Source organism: Dicentrarchus labrax, unplaced genomic scaffold (genome assembly GCF_905237075.1).
Source record: "Dicentrarchus labrax unplaced genomic scaffold, dlabrax2021, whole genome shotgun sequence".
In the NCBI taxonomy this organism is placed as follows: domain Eukaryota; kingdom Metazoa; phylum Chordata; class Actinopteri; family Moronidae; genus Dicentrarchus; species Dicentrarchus labrax.
In genome coordinates this window covers 10011935-10032502 of record NW_026136701.1, presented here as the reverse complement: position 1 = coordinate 10032502, position 20568 = coordinate 10011935, and the positions used below count along the sequence as shown (strand labels likewise).

General features: G+C 39.7%; 1 protein-coding gene across 4 annotated transcripts; it reads left to right on the top strand.

Annotated features, from left to right (window-relative positions):
• Positions 1 to 592: 592 nt before the first annotated feature.
• kdm4ab (lysine (K)-specific demethylase 4A, genome duplicate b) lies at positions 593 to 20167 on the top strand. 4 transcript variants are annotated; one of them, XM_051400599.1, is made up of 23 exons: positions 593 to 760; positions 2320 to 2481; positions 2789 to 2964; positions 3123 to 3237; positions 3410 to 3603; positions 3864 to 3913; positions 4004 to 4107; positions 4222 to 4359; positions 4552 to 4772; positions 6820 to 6986; positions 7129 to 7808; positions 8344 to 8451; positions 8666 to 8780; positions 8966 to 9141; positions 9588 to 9801; positions 10197 to 10276; positions 12349 to 12404; positions 14030 to 14138; positions 15400 to 15591; positions 16868 to 17038; positions 17279 to 17398; positions 17813 to 17905; positions 18060 to 20167. In XM_051400599.1, exons 2-23 carry the CDS (start codon positions 2341 to 2343, stop codon positions 18195 to 18197), a joined length of 3558 nt encoding a protein of 1185 aa, XP_051256559.1. In that variant the 5' UTR covers positions 593 to 760; positions 2320 to 2340; the 3' UTR covers positions 18198 to 20167. The 4 variants fall into 4 exon arrangements, with proteins under 4 accessions (XP_051256559.1, XP_051256550.1, XP_051256579.1 ...); XM_051400590.1 differs by having other exon boundaries at positions 8663 to 8780; XM_051400619.1 differs by lacking the exon at positions 8344 to 8451.
• Positions 20168 to 20568: the final 401 nt, after the last annotated feature.

Genomic DNA, 20568 nt, shown 5'->3' with positions numbered 1-20568 from the left:
TACACAAGGACTGAAGCTGTAGGAATAAGTGTTATGGCTCGATGCAGGATACAGCCACATTAGTATAATTCCATTATCATTCCTAATTATATTTAATAAATGCAGTTTCTTAGCCTGTCATCATAGCAGTCTTCCTAATTTGATCAATTCCCAAAAGATTATCAGGTTATCTGTTTATAGAGATTGTTGTAATTTAGTAACCTATTACTTGATTTCCAGTAGCTTCAATTTTGTCTGTCAATTCCAGAGACACTATTCAATGATAAACTGATTACCTGGTGATCAGTAAGAATATATGGTTAAATAGGAATATTAACATTAATCTAATTAAATCAACCAACAATCAATTCTAAATTGCGGGGACATTTGTTTGGCCATACAATTGTATTAATATTGGAAAACCGCTCTCTCTATATATATATTATATGTAACATAAAGTGCAGAAGACAATATCTCGGTGAATAAAGTTTCTGATATTTGAAAAACATGAGATTTAAACTCGTGTTTTCAGCCATCATATGACGAGCCACCAGAGCCGCCCTCTGATTGGCTGAGCGTGCCTCATGCGTGTTGTGGTAAACAAAATCTGAGGTGCGTGTGCATGCGTAGAAGCGGTAATGGAGGACGGTGATCTACTCACAGGGGGCTAAGTTAGCAAGCTGTCTGTCTGGTTTCTCCTCTGTTCCAAACTACTGTTATTATTGAGTACGAGGTATTTACAACGCAACGGAATAACGTCTGACTCAACCGGGAGGAGGTTGTAAGTATTTGCATGTCGAGTTAGCTAACGGCCGTCCGAGGATGTTAGCTTGTGAACTCACAGTGCTAATCTGATAGCTCAACTAGCCGGAACTGTACCACAGCTAACGTAGATGCTAGGCGTCGGGGTAGTCTATTTCCTGGAATACATATCACTGACTTGGAGAATGATAGTTTCAGTGTTTTATGTTGTGTGTAAAACTCAACTCAAACAATTGTTGAACGATGCTTTTTAGAATAAGCGTGCTCTTACTTTGTAATTTACCAGGATTGTGAGATCGTTAGCGCTGTGGCTTCGTCCAACTTTGCTAACGGCACATTATACGAGTGAAGCGCACAGGATGCGACCGAGCTCTGGTGGTGTCTGTCACACGGGGAATAGTCCCATCCCACCGTGGTGTTAACGTGAACGGGCTAACGTTAGCTGGTTTGTGATTATGACTTTTTCCTTTGGGACACCATGAAAACAAGGTGGCAAGTTCACTTTTGAGTACCAGTTGAAACCTCTATACTTTCAGACTAAGTAATGCTATGCTATGCTGTGTGTCATTGCATATTCGTTCAATGAATTAGCTCATGTTTCTTTTGCAAGTTAGCAAATGAGCTAATGTTAGCTGGCTGGGTTTCGACAGTTACAGTTAAAGAGTCGCGGGCTCAACCAATCAGGGGCGGCTGTAGCTTTTCCCAGGCCTGTCCATATATATATATATATATATATATATATATATATATATATATATATATATATATATATATATATATATATATATATAATGACACACAACTTGAACTATTTAAGGAACATTTTGCTTCCTCTACTATTCTTTATACTTTCCGCGATGTCAAGAGTTTGAAATAGGAGTAATCTCATTTGCAATGTGAAGAATGAAAGATAATGATCTGTTGAGTAGTCACCTCTCAGGTTCACTTCAGTGGAAATGATGAAATTTCAGTGCTGTCAGCAACCAAATCCTCAAACATACATTCCAAAATATGATAAAACAAAATGTTATTATTATTGCAACTTACTAGTTCAGCACGGTATGGTAAAGACATCATATTGTGATTATTTTGACAGATATTGCATTATGATTCATAATTAGTGTGGGAATGATCATTTTTGCATCACAAGTTTAATTTTTACTTAAAAAAACTTTAAATCATACCTAACAAACATGTTTTTTTAAACTTGGAGAACAAGATTCATAGACCAGAGTGTCACTTCCAAACTGCAGTCCTTCATTTTAATTCTGTTCGTGACACATTTTACCTTACATCAAAACACTGCAGCTTCTGCGACTTGAATATTGCACTTGGTCATATTACGATTTGAGACAAAGACAATGCGATTCATTGTGCAGCCCTACTACTTCAAAATATTACTTAAATTCTTTAGCTGTTGATATTTATTTGCAATTATTCAGTCAAGCTATAGGGAGGCAGGCCAAAAAAGGTGCCTGACTGTGGGAAGGAAACAATTAAATGAAAAGTTGATACAAAGCCATACTGAACTGAAATGTCACATCATAAAATTACAATTTTCCCATTTACAATCTACAGGAGTTGCCACTGAGTTTTGGGATGGCGTCAGATGTGGTTTCCCAAAACCATGGTTCCAAGGGGATCATGACTTTTTACCCCACTGCTGAGGAATTCAAGGACTTCAGCCGGTACATTGCATACGTGGAGTCCCAGGGAGCACACAAAGCAGGCCTGGCTAAAGTAAGTACAGATACACATACATTCCAAGTGTTCCCACAGATTGTATTTATAGCCATTTTAGTGTTTATGGGATCATATTTATTGGCAACAAAAAATGGTGAGCAAATGTAAAATTAAAATCTAGCAATGACTTTTTATTATTTAGACAAACAGCTGTTGTTTAATGTCCATCACTATATATGTTGCAAGCATGTTAACACCAGGCTGTAAATAAATACATTCACATCTCCAATGCTTTGCTGGTGAATAATTTTGGTAACAAATACTGTACAACTGTACAACTCACTGTCCACTTTTCTCCTCCAAGATTGTCCCACCAAAGGAATGGAAGCCTAGAGGGTCCTATGATGATATAGATGATTTGGTAATACCCGCACCCATTCAGCAGGTGGTGACAGGCCAGTCGGGCCTTTTCACCCAGTACAACATTCAGAGGAAGGCCATGACCGTAAGAGAGTTCCGCAGGACTGCCAACAGTGAAAAGTGAGAAGTGCAGAACTAAAGGACATTTACGTCTGTAAACCTATCCGTAAATCTGTTAAATCTACATTTGTATAGAGTCAACTGCAGTGTTAACCGTTTGATGCTGAACTTCATTTATGTTGTTGGTACTAATTAAGAATTGTCCATGCCTTTTGTAGGTTCTGTGGTCCACATTATGATGACTTTGAGGACTTGGAAAGGAAGTACTGGAAGAATGTGACATATAACCCTCCCATATATGGGGCAGATGTTAATGGAACTCTATATGACCCTGTGAGTTGACACTTCTTGGATGTTGTTGTTGTGGTGAAAATGAATCAGTATTAATTGGTTTTCTGATTGCTGTCTGTTGACCTGATAGGGATGCTGATACTGATCATAGTGGTTTTTGTCACTGCTTCAAGTGTCATCTGTTAATCTTGTATTATCGTCTGTGCTCCTGCAGGAAGTCAAAGAGTGGAACATATGCCATCTGGACACCATTTTGGATACCGTTGAACGTGAAAGCGGGATCACTATTGAGGGTGTTAACACACCCTATTTGTATTTTGGCATGTGGAAGACTACCTTTGCATGGCACACTGAGGACATGGACCTCTACAGTATCAACTACTTGCACTTTGGTGAACCAAAATCATGGTAAAGAAACAAACTGTTATTTTCTTGATCAGATGCAGAAATCAAGCTGTTGATTCTTATACATTCTCATTGTATTTATCTAAACATTTTGTAAGTGAAGGCAGGGTTCCTGTTTCATATTAGTGAGTTGAAAGATTTGGCTCTGACTCTTTGTCTATGGAGTAATGCAACATCATGTGACAACACACTGCGTAATATATATAAATATACTGATTTTATCAGTGTATTGTGACTAAGATGACTAATTTGAATATGTGCAGGTACTGTGTTCCTCCAGAGCATGGGAAAAGATTGGAGCGTTTGGCTAAAGGTGAGGGACTGGTGAAATATTTTCCATAGATGTATGTAATGTAATGCTTTTAACTATCGTGGACTCTAATATCTGTCTGCTCTCTTCTAGGATTTTTTCCTGGTAGCTCACAGAATTGTGAGGCTTTTTTGAGGCACAAGATGACTCTCATCTCTCCCTCTATCCTGAAGAAGTATGGCATTCCATTTGATAAGGTATGAGTCGAGTATATGTTTATTTGTATTTCAAACAGAGGACCTTTACTTAATACCCACTACACAAGACAAATATATCAACTGCAGTTACTAATTGTTTTATTTCTCCCTAAGATTACTCAGGAGGCTGGTGAGTTCATGGTAACTTTCCCCTACGCCTATCATGCTGGTTTCAACCACGGTTTCAACTGTGCAGAATCAACCAACTTTGCCACAGAGAGATGGATTGAGTATGGCAAGCGAGCTGTTTTGGTGAGGACTGCCAAAAAATAGCATAGAAAACCATGCATGTCCTAATTTGAATAAGATTTTGTCTTGCTAGTAAGAATGTAAACATATACCATTTATTTAATCTACTATACATTTATAGATGTACAAGCAACAATCTTACCGGTAGCATTTGTTATTTGAATCAAAGTCTTTCTGTGCCATTCTTTCCTGTAGTGCTCATGCCGTAAAGACATGGTGAAGATTTCAATGGATGTATTTGTGAAGAAATTCCAGCCAGATCGCTATGAATTGTGGCTCGCAGGGCGAGATGTGGCACCCATTGATCACTCGCGGCCCACCCCAGAAGCTAAGGAGTTCCTGGGGGAGTCAGTTAATAACATCAACAGCAGCAGTACCTCCATGGAGAGCTGTGGGGAGGACGGAGAGCGGAAGAGGTGGGTCTTGTACTACAGAAAATAATATCCTAGTATATACACTACCAGTCAAAAGTTTGGACACACCTTCTCATTTAATGTTTTTTTTTTTATTTTCATGACTATTAACATTGTAGATTCTCACTGAAGGCATCAAAACTATGAATGAACACATGGAATTATGTAGTAAACAAAAAAATGTGAAATAACTCAAAACATGTTTTATATTTTAGATTCTTCAAAATAGCCACCCTTTGCCTTGATTACTGTTTTGCACATGTTGGCATTCTCTTGATGAGCTTCATGAAGTAGTGTGAGGTGTGTTTTAGTTTAAATGGTTTATACCACGAAATGTTTTAGCAGATGCTTAGGGTGATTTAGTACTCCTGAACAAACAACTTTGGATATGTCAGCCATGGAAAGTCCAGTGACAACATGTGTCTAGAGACCGTCCTAGAGACCTTTGGATCTCTTTTGTTTTGCATCAGTGCAACTGACCTTTGTGCTATGCTATATATCTCTCTTTTAACCATCTTCAAAGTTTTGTTGTCTTTTCAACATGGACATCAAGCCTAGCACATCGCATATTAAAGTTCAGGATAGGCAAAAATTGACTGAGGCTGGCTCAACTGTTACTGGAGTACGAAGCGAAACGGGCGGGACTTAAGAAGGATTGGTTGGATCGGTTTAACTAACAAGATTCGCACTATGGTTGAGCAGTTGAAACAGTATAAACGGGACCCACGAAAGATTTAATCAGTCGCTAACATAAATTCCCTAATCCTCTGTTTATACAACATTTTGCAGGTGCTAATTAAAACAAAGCAATTCAACCAACACATATCATTATCCCAGTCCAAATTGATGTCCACTGTACTACTTCAGGGCTCCAGACTAACTTTTTGCATTGGTTGCACTGGTGCGCCTAACATTTTTTTTTTAGGTGCACCAGCACAAAATGTAGGTGCACCCACATTTTTCATTGCGTCGCCTTTAACGCGATAAGGTCACCTTTTTATCGCTCTCCATAACTTTCATATAATGTGAATGATTTTTAAACAAGAATAAGGTGTAGAGAAATGCTTGTCTTTATTTGAAGCACAATTATATATAAAAAGAAAAATAAAGTGTTTAAAGTGCGTCACTGAGCTGAAATTGAGCATTTCAAACTAAAACACTAAGCAAAATAAAACATTTCCAAATAAAAGTTTGATACGAAACGTTGTTGACCCGCCCACGAATGCACTATTTCCGGCCATATTCTGACCGCACTCCTGACAGTACACGCAAACGAAATTGTTTCAGCCAGTCCTGTCTGAAGGAATATATTGTGACATTTTTAATTTGGGTCTCGGAACCGGGCTCTATTCCATACTCTGTTGTCTCCTCCGGTTCCGAGTCTGATGCTGTCACCGAAGGACCGGGGCTCGGCAATTTTTAAACACACACAATTTAGCGTGGTGAACAGGACCACAGCCAATCAGAGGCAAAGACCCGCCCGAGCTCTGTCTCTTATTGGTTTAGAACACAATATGATCCTACCATGAGTGTGTGAGTTTGTTCACAGGAGAACACAGAGAGATGATGCGCTTGCGAAATAAATGAATGTTTTCACCCGGGCAGCGTCAGGTGCACCGCTGCAACCTAGAAAAATTATTAGTCGCACTCTGGAGCCCTGTACTTGTGTGTGTGTGTGATATGTCATGTAGTCCAAAACTAAGAACAAACCACCTACCACACAGGACTGTGGAATATCTACTTACAATAATTCAGTAACTACAATTGCAAGGCACAAAATGTTGACATGATGGATGAGGAAGAGGGGCTCTAATCACGTTAAAGCCGTCACATTGAATCTGTCTTTGACACACACACCTGATGTCCACGGAGCTTTCAGAGTTGACACATGCAGAGGCATTTCCCATCAAGTGAAACCGTTCCATTCATAAATATTCCAAAGATAGGTTTTGCAATTGTAATGTACATTTTCCTTAGACCAGAAACCAATAAGAAATGGGACCATGGTTTCTCTTCTTAACTGTTGTGTCTCTGTTTGGTAAACCCTCAGCACTACACAAAGGATAGAGACCAAGAGACACAGAGTGTGTCTGGAGGTGCCCCAGGAGGTTGTTCCCAAGGATGAAGATGAGGAAGATATGGAGCAATATGGAAAGCGTCCCAGACTAAACCTTATACCTCCACGAACTCTGTCACAAGATGGTAAAAGAAATAAAGGTATTATAACCATATCTTACTAGTTTCATGAATGTGAACTAAGCCTCTAATAACAGTTGGTTTGTGGTGAAATAAAATGAAGTGGAATGAATGTGTCCATTTTTCACCCTCACTAAACAGAGACCTCTGATTTAATTTACAGGCCCACCAAAATTGGTTGTCACACCAACCAAGCTTACGTTATTGGATCCATTTCACAGGAGCTTGACCCAAAATAACAGTGATGTCAGCCGCCCTCCTCATTATACAAAAACTCGTGCACCTGCGATCTCGTCTCAGTCTCAGCCCAGAAACGGACACCTATCCATCTCGGCAGCACCAACATGGACAGAAGCCACCGCTCAGCCTGCCCGCAAAATGGGGGTAGCCAGCCTGCTCTTCCACAGGACTCTGAGTCCAAAAGACACTCTTCAAGTGCATAGCTACACTCTGGAAAAGCAGCAGCAGCCTCACACACAGCTGCAAGTGCACAGCTATGCCAGAGAGCATCAACCCCGTCATCTCCAACACAAAATCTGTACGCCATCACACATGCAAGTTCAGTCCTCAACTCAGACACCAAGCTGTGAAAGAACGGAGCCACAGCCAGAATCCAAGATGGTACTTACCAATTTAGCACTGAATGAATCAGAAGCACAGAGTCTTCTGGAGCAGGAGCCAAAGGAGGAGAAGCCTGAAATAACAGTGCCCGTTGAGGCTCATGCTGAAGTGGAGAAGCCTGAAGTTGAGCCCACCAGCAAGTCGGCTTTCTCTCCGACTCAAACACAACCCAGCGAGTCGAGCACAATGGAGATGGAGGCACCCAAAAACAACAAGCGAAAGGTCTGGGGTTCTTTTTGGGTTTTTTTTTCTCTTTTTTTTATTTTTAAAGAAAATACATTGACAAAATGCAACAGGTGAAATTCAATGTTAAAATGTTAAAATGTTAGGCGCTCCTGTACACTGTGGCACGTGCATGTTTTAGCACAGCTTGTGTTCTTTGCTGCATGCATTCAATGTCAACTTAACACCAAACTTTCTAAAATAGCTTGTAGTTGCTCCTGAGCAAATATAAACTTGTTAAGTTTATATTTGTTGCTCATAGATACTTTCAGTTAGTCAGTGTCTTTCCTTCATAATACTACTATGCATGTAGACACCCAAGAAAAAAAAACAGCAACAAATTTTTTGGTGGCTCTGTACTGGTGCATTTTCCTTGCATGTTATTTGCCTACTTATCTCTTTGAGCTCAGCATTATTACTGATTCTACTAACAGAACAATCCATCGATCTCTCTGGTGGCAGAATACACCTTTATCAGGCATTATCCTGAAGTCTGCCTGAACATTCAATGTTATTCATGCTGTTCAAACTACAGAGTTACCAATGCCCCCTTGCGGATAGTGGCATTATCATCCTGAAAGACACCATTCCTGTCAGGAAACCAATGCCTGATGAGATGAAGGTGATCGCTCAGAATCATCATGTAAGTACTTGTTAGCTGTGACCAAATTCTCAAAAGGGATCAATGCACGCAGTGTTTATCTGGAAATGTTTGCACACCAGTACAGAGCTCCCAGTATGCCTCAGAATTAGGGAGCTTTATTTAAGCTGATATGTTCATTGCTACAGATACCGTATACCGTCTTTATTTTTTTTTTTTTAAGCATTATCCTGCTATATGCTTCTTGCTCCAGCAGGTGGCAGAAGAGCAGTCATACTGCAAGTCAGTTGTGAAGAAGCAACAGCAGCAGGCACAGCTCCCTAAGCTGCCCCGTCATCACCCTCTCATCAGAGAGGTGCACAGTGACGATGGTACATAGTTCTTTAGTCCATATTGATAATGTAGTAGTATTTTGTGTGGTGCCAATTGACCAAGCACTAACTTTCTCTATCCTTACCCTCACGCCTATTTTTTATAAATCCCAACGCTTCCACCACCCTTTTCCTCCTTCATTCACACTACCCCTCTGTACTTCACCCCATCCTCCTATCTGTAGAAGTGTACGTAGATGTGGAGGTTGAGCAAGAGGAGAAAGAGGAATGGGCAAAGCCTCTAACCCAGCTGTGGCAGTGTCGGCCATATAACCTTCAGGCAGAAAAAGAGTACAACAAGAGCATGGGCCAGCGGGCCCCCTACTGCTCCATCTGCATGCTCTTCCACACCTACCACCAGGTGACTAAAAGCATTTTAAGCTTTTATGAAGTTCTATTATTTAGTGTTATCATTACCAAAGGATTCATCTATATCAAGTGGACAGTCATAAATTGGCATTTATGGCAATCAACCTTTTTAAAGCAGACACACATTCAGCCATTTCAGAGAAAATACTGTGGTGGACTGTGTAATGCAGTGGTTTGTCAGGGTTCATGGCCATTAGAACCAGGAACAGAAAATACAATCTGGATCAATTTGGATGACTTATTTTGATATCAAAGCTCAAGTGAAAAACACAGATGTCTTTATTAAGGCATTACTTAGATTATGGCTTTCATGGCTCATTATTGTTATGTTTGTTGTAGAATGAGCAAAAGTGTACCTTTTGTCAAAATTAATATTTAAATTAAGTAATAATTATATGCTTCTTTTTTAACAAGGTATATGTATATTTCTTAATATAGTCGGAGTCCAGTAGTGGGAATTCCTGCATGACGTTGGTGAACCGTCCAGGGGGCCGCCAGTGGTCCAAACCGCTCATCCCGGAAATGTGTTTCAACACCCAAACCAGCAAGACAAATGATAGCGGGGAGGGACTGCTGTCTAACCCCCATCTAGCAGAGGACGGGACCAGCCGGCTGGTCAGCTGTGCCCAGTGCTGCGTCCGCGTACATACCAGTAAGTGATGAACAAGTATCTATTAAAATGCATATGTAGGAACACTTGAGGTATTTTAAAAGAACTACGTCTTACATACAGTACCTTCAGATTGTCACACACACACACACACACACACACACACACACACACTACACAACACTCACACATCCACAAACACTTTGCATTTCTTTGGACACAATTAAGCACTTACAAAAAGTAAAAATCTCTGTTCATCTTTTTATTTCAAGCATGCCACAAGATGATTTCCTTATCTTTGTTTGTGTTCTCATAGATAAAATACTCTGATTTTCCGGTTCTCCTTAATAACCAGCCAAAAATCATGAGTAACCCTGTTGTGAAATGAAGCCTATGAGAGGTGACTGTGTGACATGTTCTTTTCTGTTCCTGCTCAGGTTGCTACGGTGTGTCTGGGGATGACGCAGAGCTTGACGACTGGCTGTGTGCCCGCTGTGAGGCAGATGCCATCACTGAGGTTAGTTAATTGGGCTGCCTATAATAGACAGTAATTATTTTAATAAGATAAATTAAATTGCTCCTCATACTGATGACATACACAAAACATACAGCAGCAGAGTTGTGTGTGTTTGTGAAAATTGATTGGAAATCATAGAGAAATATGATTAAGTAAAGTTTGAGTTTTAGTATCAGTTAGAAGAATAACTATTTCTAGACAATGCCATTTTATGCACTGGCCTTACATGTGTCATGTCTACTAGTGTTTATTTCTCTGATTAAACATGAAATAGTGAAAACTGTTGGAGGAACCGCTTAGAGTGAAAACCACATGGTTGTACATATTCACACCTCACTTCCACAGGTGACAGGATATACCACCGATGCATGCAGGGAATTTTTTAAAATGCAAGTGGATTGCAGCTGCTGCAGCTGAAACAACAGTAATGTCAATGTGACTATCATTATGGTTCCTTTGTTTTAATGCAGCTCTGCTTTGCCTTTTTAAGTACATCAAACAAAAATGTGTGGGCACCATGACTGGGCACCGATTGAGTCTCTTAAAATCAGTCTTTATTTTACCTAAAAGCACAGTATAAACCGTTATGTACCAGAACAAAACTACAAAGATATCCTGTGCTGAACTAAGTAACAGTTTATACTCTCTATACTATTGCTTTCTTTGTTCTGAGACAGTGAGAGTGTTCCCTTCCTTTGTGTGTTATTGTTTGGGGGATTTGTTTTTCCAAACTTTGTTTAGAAAATGTATCTAAATTTCCTTTGCTTTCCTGCCTGCTCAGAACAAAAGATTGTTGTTAAACATTCGCAGAATGTGGCCCAATTTAGGCACAAACAGCTTTTGACCACCAGTGGGCAATGCTTCACTTTACAGTTTGTTGTGACACTTCAATGGACAAATGGACTTTAATCGCGTCACACTGTTTTTGTTTCAAAGTTGTCCGCACTGTCTGTTTTAGATTCTTTAAGGTAATGGATTTTTTTCTTATTAAAGTATATTATATAGGCATATTAGAGCATTTAATGATAACAGATTTTCTTAAATGAGTTGTAGCCATTCCTAATGTAACATGGCTTGAAAACTACATCAGTCACCATCAAGTTGTTTTTTCCCCTCTGTTTCGTATCAGTCATTTGGTACCTGTTGAGTTCTGACTTTCAGGAGTTTCCTGTGATATTCAGTCTATTTCCCTGTAGTGTTATGTGCAATATCTGTGGAGAAGGGTGTGTTGGACTGAAACTGTTGCAACAGGAAGGTTTGAACAGGATTTAGAGAGCCCATGAACAACATATTGAAGTTTAAATGCTGTTGTCAGTCAACAGCAGCACTTTAGAGGTGAGGTGAGATTAAAATAAATGTCTGATATAGAGGCAAAGCGACAGGAATGTAAAGCTATGTCATGAGAATATTAAATTGCAGAGGAAAAATTAATTGTGATACTTTTTAAACGGGAGAGGGTGATCTACTGACTTTGTTGGACATACACTTGACACAGACATGAGTTTCGCAACAAGGAAATTAAAATACTCATAGTTCTGAACAAAACATTCCTGTACTCTGTTGTGTTCCATGTTCCTCCTTTTTATTTTAAGCATGACACAAGATGGTTTGCATTCTTTTGACCTGTTTATACTGAAGAAATGAAAAGGGATTCTTTAATTTGATAAAAAGAAATATAAAAGATAATATAGTTTGTAGACTTATGTTTGTGAGAAATTAAGGAATCATAATTTGTCTTCAAACTGCCTGAATTGCTGCACCTGTTGGCCGCTGTATATTTATTAATGCTACTCTGTACTTTCGGACAACTTTTAAGAAAGTTCAGTGAGGCGTTTCTAACAGCTGCTATACCAGGTGCGCAGTGTGTTACAAGATTTAGCAGCAGATTGAGCTTTATAATCCATGTGATCCAGTACATGAGATTGCATTATCCCCAGTTTAAGCCATGAATAATATACAGCTGAACATCATATATCCAGACATCAGGATTTAGATGTGATAAAGATACATGGGTCAGTTACCAGAGTTGGTATTTTGAGAATAACACATTTCTTTGTTTTACTTCCTCCCAGGACTGCTGTCTGTGTTCCTTAAGAGGCGGAGCACTGCAGAGAGCCAACAATGACAAGTAAGTACAGTGTTTCCTCTAGGACTTTTTTTTAGCAGTGGGGGCAGGCCCGTCCGTATGTGGAGTTAAACTGGACAGCCCCAATAACCTCTGAATAGTTCTACTTGTTGTTAAATTGCAATGTGAGCTGCAGCCAACGGGGGTGCATTATGTCGGCAGGATCATTTAAAAGGCAACCGTGACTACATTGTGCGTCGGCCCCATTTCTGATACCGTGGCGGCAGAAATTTAACAGCGGCGGGCCGCCGCTCCAAAATCAACATAGAGGAAACACTGAAGCAATACCAGCAGGCTGTAGAGCTGCCACCACCTGAGCTGGTCCCCTAATTTGGAACAGTACAATTTTAGATAATAATTTAAGATCATGTTCAATGTGTAATGTAAACTTTATCGTATGATATGATTTCCTTTTGAAATAGGATGAGCAGGCTGGACATTAGACAGTGAAAGATCAGGCTTATGTGGAAACATGTAAAACAGGTGGGAAAGTGGCTATTGGTTTGACAACTACTAGTGCAACATTATGCACCACTGACATGTAGTGTTTTCCATTGCAGTACCCCAACACCTTCTTAAAGGTTGTGGCATCTTAATCTTAAATATAGAAAACATCATTTCAGCTTTCCCTTTTTCTAAGAAAATATGACCCTGACCCTGTTTATTAGATTGTCTTCTATGGTCACAGTCACTAAACTTACCTATGGGAAGAAGTACTGAAAAAGGATTTATGATGTTTACACAGCGGCCCAGACATAGTGAGTGTGACTGGTTGGTACACAGCAGACTGTTGTGCCCACCATTCATTCTCCTTTGACCGCATTAAGTCTGTTTCCTCAGTCTGTCACTGCTGAAATCCATCTGGTGTATCGAGCCCCTCAAGCTTAATGCACAAATGTGCACACAGGCACTCACACACACAAGTGCATGTGCGCGCAAGCACACACACTCACTCATACTCATTCATGTACACAGTGGATTTGGGTGTGTGCATGGTTGTTACTCCCCCAGCCTGTGGTTACTAGTTTATTGCTCAGTGTAGGGCGCAGTAAGTGAATGTCAGTTGAAATGACAGGAAATGGCAGAAGCAACATTTTCCCATCAGCCATCTATCTTGAATGGCTCATGGCATAGCGAATGGTTGTGGCTTCTTCCTATTGTTCAGAAAAATGTACCATATTATCTATACTATCAGTTGTATATAGTCAACTATAGTGTAGAATTTAACCTCTTTTGATGTTTAATTCTTGGGGTTTTCTTTTGGACCACTTGTGAATATCTATTTCACTATGTGAAATACCATGAAACAGTAGAATTCTAGGTTTTTCACATGGTTTTATGCCACCAGTGACTTACTTTAAACTGCAGTGTTTGGATTCTTCTCTAATCAACAAGATATAAATGACAATTACTCTCAGCTCAAGGTCCGATTACTGGCTCTTTCTGAGCTTTCAACTGCATCACATGGTCTTATGTGGACATTAACTTGTAGTCCCAACATTAGATGGGACCACACACAATGTTTGATTATTTAACCACGTTGTTGAATGTGTTCTAACATTCCAAGAGGCATTGCACCCTGGACATTGAACTGTCCTGAATCTACTTCATGTTTGCCTTTCACACAGGTGGGTTCATGTGCTGTGTGCCATCACTGTGCTGGAAGCTCGCTTTGTCAACATCACTGAGCGGTGCCCCGTTGACCTCTCTGCAATCCCGCTGCCACGGTTCAAACTGGTAAGACTCCTTGCAGTTACAGTCTGCTGTAGGTTTGATTCAACTGCATTGATTTAGATTTAGGACATCTGTTGTGTAGCCTTGAGCAGGAAGGTCATACTTGTTGATTTGATGTGCCAGAATGCTGAAATTGAAATTTACTTTACTTTGTACTGTTTCTCTCATTCAAAACTCTGCTTTAATGTGAATATCCACTGACAATACAGTATTGTGCTCTAGTGTTTCTTTCAGCTCACCGCCACTCTGAACTCCTTAACCGCCAACAGGAGTCTTATGTTATAGCCTACCTCACGTTTTAATCCCTTTCTTCGTTATCTGCGACGTGAAAACATCAGATTTCCACACAGAGAAAGAAAAAAATTGGCGTTTTGCTGAAAGTTCAGTTATGAAAATCTCTCCTGCCGGGCTCCTGACCGTGCTGTCAGCTGAAGAGTCACAGTGTACGGCAGTAGAGTGGGGTTGTACACTGCCAAACACTTTTGACCCATACACAGATTCTGTTCTTGGCAAACAGAGATGTACTCAGATGCCATTAGAGAACATTTTCTTGCAGTGTTTATTTTCTTAACAGAAGTGTTACTCTGTTTCCTGAGCAGGGTCTACAGACATAAATTAGCTTATAGCTAACTCTGGTACAGCAAAGCAGCTGTACTGTCAAATAAATAAATGTACTTCTCATTGAGCACAAACTTTACTATAGTGAAACTGATGTTGCCCTTACTCAATTTCACTTCTTGATATCACCCTTGGATCTTTTTGAATGAATAGACTGCGTAACATTCTGACCACATTTGATGGTCATAGTACACAACAACTAATCAGGTTCTTCTCTAGAAAAGAATGTGAAAGGCCGACAGTATATGCTTACCTTGTGTCCTGTGTATGAGTCATGTGTTGGAAATAAATCAGGACTTGGTTCACAATATTGTCTTCATTGTTATAGGTCTTGTTCTCAAAGGAGCTGTTCTCAATGTATCTACTTCCAAATAAATACATATGATGTCAGAACCTCATTAAATTATGAAAAGGAAGTTATGTAATTTCCTCCTCACATATTTGTGTTCCAGTTCGTGTCTGGGTCTGCGTGTCTTTTGCTCCTTTTGATAACTTTTTTTATCTTTATCCCCTCCCTGTTTGGCTTGTTTCCTTTCTCCTCATTTCCTTCCCCTGTACTTCCTCTGCTTTAACCTGTCTCTCATAACTTTTCCTCCTGACCCCCCTACTCCACCCCTCCACACTTGTGTCTGTGTCACCCTGGTAGAAGTGTGCACACTGCAGGAAACGGATGAAGAGGGAGGTGAAGGGCTGCTGTGTCCAGTGCTCCCATGGGCGCTGCTCCACAGCGTTTCACCCCACCTGCGCGCAAGCAGCTGGTATCCTTATGCACCCAGATGACTGGCCGTTCATAGTCTTCATCACCTGCCACAGACACAGAGCGCCCCTTATACCTGAGGTAACATACCTGAAACATAGTTAGATTTAAGGTCACACAGTTGCATACATTATCTTCTGAAGCTGTGTTTACATTATTGGCTTTTAAAAAAATGTATGTGTGAGAAAAAAGGGTCAACTAGATCATTTATTGTAAGAAGAAACAAAAAGCCGGTCATGTGATACACACTCACTTGTTGTTTGTGTTTAATCTCACTGTTTAGCTTGGATTATCTTATTTAGATGAAAATTCCCTACCGAAAGGACTCCACAAGCACTGTTTTGAGAACTGACATGCATGTTGTGGGGAAAAAAACAAGTTTACTATGTTTCTGCTTTTGAGAGAGCCTTTGTCTACCAAAAACATTTTTTGAGAGCTTCTCCATCTTGCCTCTGGGTGCTGTCATCATATTGTATGTTACTAATGTTGCATGTAGACACGACTCACTTAAGGTTTTCTCAGTTCCTCCATCGTAAATTACCTTTCCTTCCCTGGAATGGAAGGTGACGTAATGTGTAGTCACAAACATAATACCAACGTGTACTCCCACTGTTCTGATAATATCATTTTTCTTGCTGTTTGTGTTTGCTGAGAGTTAAAATAATTTTTACTGCTGTATAAGAACTGCATTGTCATTTGTTTTTGTGCTTTTCAGAATTTGACTTGTATTATCTCCAGCCACATATTATTTTGAATAGAAATATTATTTTCTATTTCATAAGATGGATAAGGAGGTGCTAAAATGCCTCCCATGTATTTGTAGATTATTGACAAAGAGCGCATTTGTGAAGACCGTCTAATTAGCCTTACATCTTAGCTTCCAGCACTGGTGAAGTCAGCCGTGCAGCACAAAAATAGCTGGGAGACTTTTTTTCTAAGCTCTCAAGGCTACCCAAGGGATTTTTACTATTGTACATGTTCATGCTGCTTTGATTCACTAATTGGGAGAGACGGACATCTGTTGGTTCCTGTCAGCAGATATTCAGCAACAAAATTAATGCAGATAGAATTCCTGTGATGGTTTTGTCTCTTACTGTTGTGGTATTGAGCTATGTGACTACAAGTCTGGGCTTGTTAGAACAGTACAGTTGAGGATTTGCTTATGATGACGGAGAGAGCAGTATCATTTCTTAGGTACACATTATTGTCCAAATATTGTTTCAGTTGATTAATCATTTCTGAGCTATCTGTATAGATGTGTGCTGTTTGTTGCACTACAACCACCCATCTGTCCTGTGACAGTTATTGCTGGGGAGTGATAAGCTTTGCAGCCTAACGTACAGTTTCTGTTCCCTAGCGCAACAAGACCTCCATGCGAGAGCTGGCAGTGGGACAAAGGGTGATCTGTAAACACAAAAACAGCCGTTACTACCACAGCGAGGTGGTGGAACTGACTACAGCCACTTTCTACGAGGTTGTGTTCGACGACGGGTCATACAGCGACAACCTCTTCCCAGAGGACATTGAGGTTTAGAATTGCTTCTAATCATGATTTACGCTGTCAAATGAAAATACATTAAGGGGTGAAGTGTAGTTGTACATATATACACACACACACACACACACACACACACACACACACACACACACACGCACAGAGAAACTTAGCGAGACTTAAGTGACAGATATGAGCTTATATAATTTCAGTTTCCTGTTTAGTATCCTTGTCTAATACACAGCCAGAGTTCACCATTTGCTTTCTTTTCAGAACCGTGACTGTGTCCGGCTCGGTCCACCCGCAGCAGGTGATGCTGTTCAAGTACGATGGACAGATGGGTTGATCTATGGAGCCAAGTTTGTAACTTCGCACTCCATCCCCATGTACCTGGTAAACCTCCCCTCACCCGTCTCTTCTCTTTCTGTGTCACTGACACTGACATCTACTGCAAACAGCTTAGTCATCAGAGGATGTTGGGTTATGTTCTTTAACCTCAAAAACGCTGGGTGGTCTGTGGTTAACAGTAAAAATGTCAGGACACATTCAAAATTGATGAGCTTGCTCATCAATATGTGATATCTTAAAAGTAAAGTGCTTTTACTTGGTTAGCCTAATTATGCAGTTTCTCCTCTAATTATGTCGGTGGTCTGTTGACTGAAATAATGCAACTGCCTTCATATTGTTGTTTTACGACCCAGTTTAACACTTAATATCATATCATAAAGTGATGCGTTGCAGCATGTTAGTAAAGCACTTAAATTGCCATGTAAAAGTAAGCGTGTCTGCGTTGGTGCGTCCAATCAGGTGGAGTTTGAAGATGGATCACAAATCTCTGTCAAGCGAGAAGATATCTACACTCTAGACGAGGATCTGCCTAAACGAGTCAAGTCACGAATGGTAAAAATCTCCCATTTTATCAAAAAGGTCTCTGAAGCTTTTATGCTAAGTAATGGTGCTGCTAGGTTTGACTTATAACCTAGCTAATTGTGTGTTGGAGATATTTTATCTCCAACAAGCACTCATTTCAATTTCCGGTGTTTTTGGTCCTCAGTCGGTGGCGTCCGATATGCGCTTCGAGCTCTTCACACAGAACGACGTCAAACAGAACTCCAAAAGGCAACGAGTCATTAACTCTCGATACAGAGAGGACTACATTGAGCCTGTCATCTACCGAGCCATCATGGAGTGATGTCCGGTTCCAACTATCTCTCCTCCTCATTCACCACCTTATCATCACCACGGAGAGATGCAGCTCCAGGTCTTCGTTTCTCGGTCTGGCTTTTCTGTTTCTGGCTACTGCTGATAGGAACTTCCTCCTCCTCCTCCTCCTCCTCCCACCACCTGTCAGGCTACATATTTATAAACTACGGCTGGGACTTTAAATTACTTTTGTGTGCATTGAATATTATTCTTAGACCTCTGTTTTCCTTCACACTCTGGATAAGGTTCTTCATCCTTTTCATTTTATACTATTTTTTATTTTATTTTATTTTTCTCAGGAAGAAGCCATCAATGAATTATTAAATATGGAAAAGGTTGGACTATCTAACTGGGACAATATGTTTGTTTGTTTTCTACCACCACATTTAGCAGCTGTCAAGTAAAATTAACTTTACACATTATACAACGGACAGTTTTTCTACTTTAGTAATATTTCTTGTATAAATGAGCTTTTCTCTCTTGACTTACAGTTATTTTCATAATAATTTATCATAATAATATTTTGCATTGAAGGAAATCATGCTTGGGAATGAGGTTTTTAAAGAAAACATTATCTTCAGTCAGTTCTTTCACTCATGAAGTTAAACAGAGGCCGAACTGTAAACTTTGAGCCAATCAGATGTTTACTACGAGAACAATTTGACTCCTCAGTTTGGTTAATGGAGAACTGTGTTAAGTTGTTACCCCAAAGAAATGAAATAATGTGTCACAGTCATATTTCGACACATTTTCAGATTGAACTTGTCACTCATTGCATTGCATCACATGGTTCATGAGTATCTCTGCTCATCGTTGTGTCAACGTGCATCTACTGTGAAGATAAAAGAAAACTAGACATGTTTTAGGGGCCCAAGCCTTACATTTCAAAGGGCCAAGCATACTTTGGTTTTCCTAAAGCTTAAGGTTTATTATAACTATTGTAATTAATGTTATTACACTTTATTTATGCGAGTGCATTGAGTTTGAGAACAAAGCTATTTTTGTCATGTCCTTTTCACAATCTGTAGAAAACCTCAGATGTATTTATATTTATTATATTGATAGGTTTTCAGACATCCTGTTTCAAGTTCAAGGCTTTCCTGTATTGGGGTTGGAAGGTATGAATGCCAATCTGGCAAGCCCCTCTCTAAGCAAAAAGCACTTACCGTTACCTCCTGCCACGGGACATTTACTGTTTTGTAGACACTAGGCTTCCACTGAGTTTAGATTTTTTATGTTTCTGATAAAAGCTAGCTCTAGAAATGAACATTGTAACCAGGTTATAGTTTGATCCCAAATAAACAAAAAAGTGGTTTGAGGACAATTTTTACACGCAAATTTTCTTTCATGTTGAGGGTTCTTTGTATCTGCTTTTAAAACGTTTTGTGTAGAGAGTTACGAAAGGAGGATGTGGTGCAGACTCCTTTTTAGCTATGCCCATTTCATGGCTTGTGTTGTCTTTTTGGTTTTCATGTCCAAGGCAACATTAAATCTGTACATTCTTTGTAAACATCAGCTGTTTCAGTAAAGTTTGGAGTAAAACAAAATAACCTTGTTCAACTTACTTCCTACCACAACCTTCAATGAAATGTCTCTGGGGAATTTTTGTACTACCTCAGATTTAATTCAAAGAAATGCCCTGGGAGTACAATTTCAGTTCTCTCGACGTAAAACCCCGTGTAAGTGTAGTGTAGACTGGTTGGATGGTTGGCTGGTAGTGCGTAATGAATACCAACATCCTGTCATGTTGCCCTCACTGTTACTTCCTCCAAACCACCATTCAAAGAAAACCCTCTGTGACCCCTGACCCCGCCCGGCTTTGGTTTCAAGCTTTTGTTGGTTGGCATGTCCTGGTTTTGTAATTGTTGTGCCACAATGGTGGTATCATGGTATTTGCTGCAGTGATATGCTACCTCTTAGTCCTTGGTTTAGTTTGGATTAAAATGAACATATTATTAATCTTCTCTAGCAGTGTTTGTTTTCTCACTTTGGCAAGTAGAATAAACACTGTATGGTATTAACATGCATCATGCTATGGCAGTTTATTTTAGACAGGTTCTATAAAAATACAAGTTATACAAAAATAATAATCACAGTGTATCCAAATTGTATAACAGCCAATCAAAACTCTGAAATGGTAAGTAGAATACATTTTGACATAATTATTAGCCACGCTAGCTGCTAGCTTGTATAGATGGCAATCTTCAGTGGTCTGCCAGTCAGTCAGTCAGTCCACCACTTGGTTCTCAACCAGGGATTGGTAACCTTTTTGAAATTTTCTTTTTCTTTTCTTTTTTTATCAGTGTGACATATCAACATTAAGATTACACACATCAAAAGGAAATTCAACATTTCCAAAA

Excerpts from the sequence above, each read along its gene's own strand:
- kdm4ab (XM_051400590.1), top strand. The coding sequence starts at position 2,341 with ATGGCGTCAGATGTGGTTTCCCAAAACCATGGTTCCAAGGGGATCATG. Across the intron at positions 2,965-3,122 it reads AGGACTGCCAACAGTGAAAA|GTTCTGTGGTCCACATTATG; the intron begins GTGAGAAGTGCA and ends TGCCTTTTGTAG. Across the intron at positions 4,108-4,221 it reads ATGGCATTCCATTTGATAAG|ATTACTCAGGAGGCTGGTGA; the intron begins GTATGAGTCGAG and ends TTTCTCCCTAAG.